General features: G+C 41.4%; 1 protein-coding gene across 1 annotated transcript; it reads right to left on the bottom strand.

Annotated features, from left to right (window-relative positions):
• Positions 1-1,231: 1,231 nt before the first annotated feature.
• Positions 1,232-5,265, bottom strand: ssr4 (signal sequence receptor, delta). Its single transcript, XM_056385198.1, has 6 exons — positions 5,089-5,265; positions 4,786-4,904; positions 4,613-4,687; positions 3,075-3,164; positions 2,919-2,984; positions 1,232-1,883 (listed from the first exon to the last, which is right to left on the bottom strand). Exons 1-6 carry the CDS (start codon positions 5,135-5,137, stop codon positions 1,779-1,781), a joined length of 504 nt encoding a protein of 167 aa, XP_056241173.1. The 5' UTR covers positions 5,138-5,265; the 3' UTR covers positions 1,232-1,778.
• Between the last annotated feature and the right edge of the window lie 779 nt (positions 5,266-6,044).

The raw sequence follows: 6,044 nt of genomic DNA, 5'->3' as shown, positions 1-6,044 counted from the left end.
GCTACAGAAAAGCAGACATATGAGAAACTTCTTGTGTGCTGTGTGTGTTTATGGGAGTGGATCAGGTTACTCATACACAAAGTTTACATTATCCTCATGTGAGTCAGTGAGGAGTTGCAGTTGTGCTGTAGATGAAAAAGCAGCACTGTGTGTGCTGTAGAGTGTGTGCAAACACTGATACAGGCCAGCTACAGAAATAGACATGCTAAGTTTAAATCCCTCTAACAAACTAGATCACATAAGCATGAGATTGCTCTAAGTACCTGCAAATGTGACAGAAATGAGCAAAGTGGATGTAAAACAGAACGACTGCTCAAAGTGCATTATGCAATGTGTTGCATTACATTAGCAACAGCTGATACTGAACCAGGAAAAAATCACATGCAATCTGTCCATGAGGTAATAGCTGGCCTCACTGTGGCTGCAACACACTTCACAAGCGGCACAGAGCTGCCACGGTGTGTTCAACTGGTGACACTGCACTTTAGCAAGTCAGAGGTAACACAAGCAGATCTCCTGTCAGCTGAATTAACACTGGATTATTGAATCAGCACCCACGACACGTTTAACGTTGGTGCATATTGAGACAAAACAGGACAGTAAATCAGCCGCTCTGTCCGAACACTTACTCTCATCTCGACTATCCGGGAATGCCGGTGGGACAGTGATGCCTCTCCTCTGCAGACAAAAATAGATCTCATGTCCACAGAGAGTTCATCCACAGCCTCCACACTGAACATGTTTACAGCAAAAACAGATTTCTGTTGTTGCTGTAAACATGTTAAGGTTTTATTCTTAACCACCATAAATCCAATTAAATAATCACTTGGTGAAAAACTTGAGAGGAAAAATAATTCTCAATAGTATTTTTCCTTAGGTAGACATGAATCTCCTTTTGTGGAAATTCTAGAAAACTGTTGATCAAATCAGATTTGCTCCTAAGAATATCTGTGTACCCATCATTCATCCCTCCAGCAATTAGTCTGTGAAGGCTGAATCTTGTTGGAACTGGTTATCGTTTGATCTAGATGAGGTCAGGGAACTATTGAATCATTTAGACTTTGACAATTTACCACTGGCAACCAAAAAAAGAAAAAAACCTTCATAATAGACATGCGTTGCTATGGAATAAGAGACCATGAATCTTCCAGCCTGTCTTGGAGCAAAAGGAATTTATAGAAGTGGCAGCCGGTCTCTGGACCATCATAGGAACCAACACATCACACTGGAAGAAAAACAAGCCGTTTATTCGTTTCACTGGAAGAGACATATCCACCAGACCTGTTCAGGCCAGCCGAGTGCAGTCACATTACTGACATTTCATATGCAGGCTTGACCTTTCTCTGTTGGTGTTGACCACATCTGGACAAGTCCCACATGCATCCACACCGAAGGACAGAGGATCGTCTGGTCTGGATGTAGCATCATCTTTGAAGTAAGACTGAATACAGTACACCATCTATATTTGTTTTGTTTATTTTTGTGGTCCAGGTATATTTGTCTGATTTTACCAAAAACAATTACAAAATTTCTTCCACACTGACAGGACAAACTCGTGACAAAATTCATGTCTGTAAAGAGATACGACAGGTGGCACACAGACACAGTCTGAATAAAAACAATACAAAGACTGCTACTCCTGCTCCTCATCCAAAAGCTGATCAAGTGGCAAAATCCTGTTGGCTTGCCACAACGCTGGATGATGGACCGTTGATCGAGCTCCACCAGAATTCAGTCTTTAACGATCCAGTTGTTGAAAAAAGTGAATGTGGATCCGTTTATGCTTGGATGGTGCTCTTGGCGCTGAAAGCCATGTAATACACCAGGATACCGATGAGGGCAGCCACCACCTCAGTAGACACCCACGGGCCATTCCACGCACCCTGTCGTTAGAGATTAAAAAAAAAGATCAGCACTGTTTTACTGAGGAAGAGAAGTAAACAGATGACAACCAGCCACACATTCCAGTCTCACCTGGTTTTAGGATTACTCTGAGACTGAGAGCAACATGGGTGATTACTTATATTAGACCTGACATCACAAAGCACACAGCGATTTGAGTCATTTTTTTTTAAATATGATGCTATTCTTAAATGAGCATGTCCTTAATTTATCTCTGCTTTTCTTTCATACACTGTTAAGAAATACAAATATTTTCCCAGATGTCAGGAAAGACAAAAAAAACAAAAAAAAACAAACAGAACTGAACTAAATTTACAATTTTCTATTTCAGACATTTTGTATGATTAAAGCATACAAACTAACACCCCTGTGTCTCAAAGCTATAACTGAATTATGGATTTAGTTTATTGGCTCCATTGACAATGTTTTTTTTTTTTGTTACTGTGGCGACCCCAGCCTGCCCGTATCCCAGTAAAGTCCTCATGGCTGCTGCTTTAATGCCCCTGGTAACTCCAGGGTTATTTACACATCCAGCAGATACAGAGCAACATTAATATTCGTTTGGAGTTTTGTTTCTGGCCATGTGGTGAATTTACATAATATCTGATACTGACTCTCCCCCAACTCCTGAAGGAAATACCTGACTCTGAAGCTAAGTGCTCCACCAGGTTCACGAGCTAGTAACTAAATGTTTCTGTTTGCTGTTCGGTACTGGGTAAGTAGTGTTTTTAGAGCTTTTCACTGAAAACAGCAGCTTGGTGATGAGAGCCACAAGACTGAAGCAAACAATGAGCAGAAAGATGCTATAAAGCTCTGGAAAGCTGAGAGGAACTGCAGAGTCAGGTGATAATTCTCTGTGGTGACACCTTTCACACGTAGCAGTGATTTTAGTTAATATAAGAAAACTGATTATTGACGCTTTAATTCAAGGGTGTATAATGAGTTTGACAGGGCTACTGGCATCATTATTGTTCCTGCAATCATGTGTTCAACCTGAGGGTCTATAAGAGACTCACCCTGTGGTCAATATTGACGGAGAAGAGAGGCTGAATGGCGTTTACATCTTCATTATTTCTCTGGGCCTGGAACAAAGGAAATGCACACATTCAAATTAAACATCCTTTGCAAAACAAGTGGCGTTAACTGGCAGTAAACTGACATGAAACACGAACCTTGCGCAGGGCGCTGTAGGACTCCTCATCAAAGAATTTGACCTGATATGTTCCAGAGCTGGCCTGTTTGTGAGGAAGACTCCAGGACACCTGAGGGAAGAAGTCACATGTTGACCAATGGCTGAAATTTTTTAGCTGCTTGGGAACGGATTAACGTTGGGCAATGCTCAAAGTTAACAAGTTCGTACGAACTGTTGTCCGACCACATTGGAAGGCTAAAGTGATTAGAGCTGTCCTGAAGGGCCACGGTAGACTACTGCTGTCATTGTATTTGTTTGTACAGACAAAAAGTGACAGAAGTAGATGCATTAAGAATGAAAATCCTGCCTACTCTCACACTTGGGCACACTGGCCCCGCACTATGTGAAGTGGTGGGCTTGTCAGACTGTCAATTCTGGAAAGTCAGATGCAGTACCCCTCCAAAATTCAGATGTTAAGACAGGCTTTTCAGTTGCTGTGTAATGATCAGACAAACACCTAACAACACCAGTGTTCATTAGCTAAAAATGACTCTCGTATCTCTAGAATTATAGTTTTTGTTTGCTTAGGTATTAAGCTGGAGGTTTTTAAGAGATCGTTCATTTATGGGTGGACAATAACCCTTAAGACTAATTGACAAGTTTTAAGTTAAATCAATTGTTGAATGAATTGTTTGTATAGCAGTTTTCCAAACAATACTTAGAAAGGGCTTCACAGAGCAATGGAACACCGAAAGAAAATTATAGCCTCACGGTTGTGTGCCTCCACCAACCACTCAAGCTGCTTGAAATACACAGGTCAAAGTGACCTTGACCTTTAACCTCTAAAATCTAATCAGTCCATCCTTGAGTCCAAATGGAAATTTGTACCAAATTTATTCCAAAGGCAGCAGGCCTCGACAGTGAAGGCTCTGTCACCTTCAATCTAGGAACACCCAAGAGACTCTTGCTAGAAGACCTCACACTGTGATCTGGCTCTTTGGGGTAAGGAGTTCAGAAATGTAATCTGGAATCAACAGGTAGCTAACAAAGGGCGGCCATGATGGGGGTGACTTAATCACGTTTCCTTGAATTAGTTAAAATCCTCACTTCCGCACTTTGGAACAAATGAAGACAAGAAAGAGAAGTTGTCTCAACCAAGAGCAAATGGAACAACAGTAATCCAAACACTATGAGACATGAGTGTGGATAACTTTCTTCAGGTCAGACTCAAATAGGTTCCTTGTGATTTTCTGACACAGAGACGCCAAGTTTATTATGGATTATTGTGGGAACCACTGTTTTCATTACTTAATTAGTTGTTATTATTAATATTTTTTTTTTTTTATCTCTCATTTTATGTCCCAACGTGGTTACTATATGTGAGGTGAGGTTTTTTTGTGTGTTTTAGTGTGAGCTCACCAAATCACATTGCTATCACCTACTGTATGTTGACATGGCATTAAAGCACTGAATCTCACTGAGGAAGATTGAAGGGTACTTTGACTGCTGGTGTCAGCAGGTGCTATCGGTACCTGCAGCTGTATGTCAGTATGTATGAACATGAGTACACTACTATACCTGGTACTTGCCAACATCCTGGCCTCTGGTCACAGGGAACTGTCTCCCATTGACATCAGCGTACAGAGTTACACTCTGGAGAGGACAGAAACGATCACCAGTGACTCACTTAATCGATAACATCAGTATATCATCATGGTGTCTCTTTTGAAGGGCTAGAAGTCGACAGTTACCTGTGCTCCGTTGGCACATGCCAGGCTGAGTTCAACGATGAAGACAGACTCGGAAGAGATGACGGCGTCAGACGTGGTGTAGGCCGACGGAGTGATCACTGGGTCTGTGCAGCTCTCTCCTGTCACCATAGAGAGCAGAGCTGAGGTTAGCTAAAACCCTGGACATCAATGCAACACACGTTTCACCAAGACATATTATTATTCCACCTAACTTAGAAGACACAGGGACGCGACTGAATGAATTAGCCTCTAGCTAAAGGTGGTTAGCAGTACAAGCTTTATTAAGGTTTCTAAGGTACATACCCGAGCAGGCGACCACCAGCAGAGCGAGGAAGGCGGCTATCCGGATCATCGTGGTGTCTGTGAGGCTGTCTGAGTCTCTGAGGTTTCCTTGTTGATGCTGGGCTCCGGCTCCTGGACCGTGTCGCTCCTTGCACAACGACCGACGAGAAGAAGTCCAGCTCAGCTCACCGCTGCCAAGCTACTGCGGCTGCGCTGGAATGACGTGGACTGTAGCGCCGCGAAGCACTCTGGGAAAGTACTCAGTCGACACGTCATCAGTATCTAAACAAAATTAAACTGTAGATAGCGGTGGAAGAAAGTTACAGACAACAGACAAACAATACCTCAGTGTAATATAACTAATATTAATAAATGTCCCGCATTAAAAATTCTACTTTATTAAGCTCTTAATTATTATTGCTGTTAATTTTATATATATATTTTTTTAATCTTTCTCATCATTTTTTTATGTAGTGACGTTATTTTCTTGTATGTTTATTTTGTATGTCATAATTTTCTGATATTTCTACATACTTAGGTGCAGGCTTTAAATAAGCCCATTGGGGCTTCTGCCTCTCAATGCACAGTATGCTATTTGTTTTCTTTGTCATTTCCTGTGTATTTTAAATTGTGCAAAAATAAATAAAACTAAAAAACTACTTCAGAAAATATGCCAAAACAAATTGAGGGCCTGCTTAAAGTAAAAAAAGTAGAAGTACTCATTTTGAAAATGTCCCCAATCAGGTTCTGCTGGTTTTTGGTACATCTCTTTCCCTCCTAACCTGACTTCCCTAAGCCCCTCTCATATTCAAAATCTGGATCTGTAGCAGAAGTCTGTTCCACAACATGGAACCAGTATAAAAAAAATAGTAACTTCTGCCTGCATTATTCATTCGAAGCACTTTACATGAGCACACACTAGCCCTGGTATTATAATCATGCTGAGTATGGACCATAGTTATCTGAGAACACCAGTC

This window comes from Seriola aureovittata, chromosome 9 (assembly GCF_021018895.1).
Source record: "Seriola aureovittata isolate HTS-2021-v1 ecotype China chromosome 9, ASM2101889v1, whole genome shotgun sequence".
NCBI classification, from domain to species: domain Eukaryota; kingdom Metazoa; phylum Chordata; class Actinopteri; order Carangiformes; family Carangidae; genus Seriola; species Seriola aureovittata.
Note: the sequence above shows the minus strand (reverse complement) of the source record. Positions and strands in the feature narration are given on the sequence as shown.

What these genes read in the sequence shown, in the direction of transcription:
- ssr4 (XM_056385198.1), bottom strand. Translation starts at nt 5,137, where the DNA reads ATGATCCGGATAGCCGCCTTCCTCGCTCTGCTGGTGGTCGCCTGCTCG. An exon ending in AGGATGTTGGCAAGTACCAG is followed by an intron (nt 3,165 to 4,612) that starts GTATAGTAGTGT and finishes TTCTTCCCTCAG; the next exon opens with GTGTCCTGGAGTCTTCCTCA. An exon ending in CCTACAGCGCCCTGCGCAAG is followed by an intron (nt 2,985 to 3,074) that starts GTTCGTGTTTCA and finishes CCTTTGTTCCAG; the next exon opens with GCCCAGAGAAATAATGAAGA.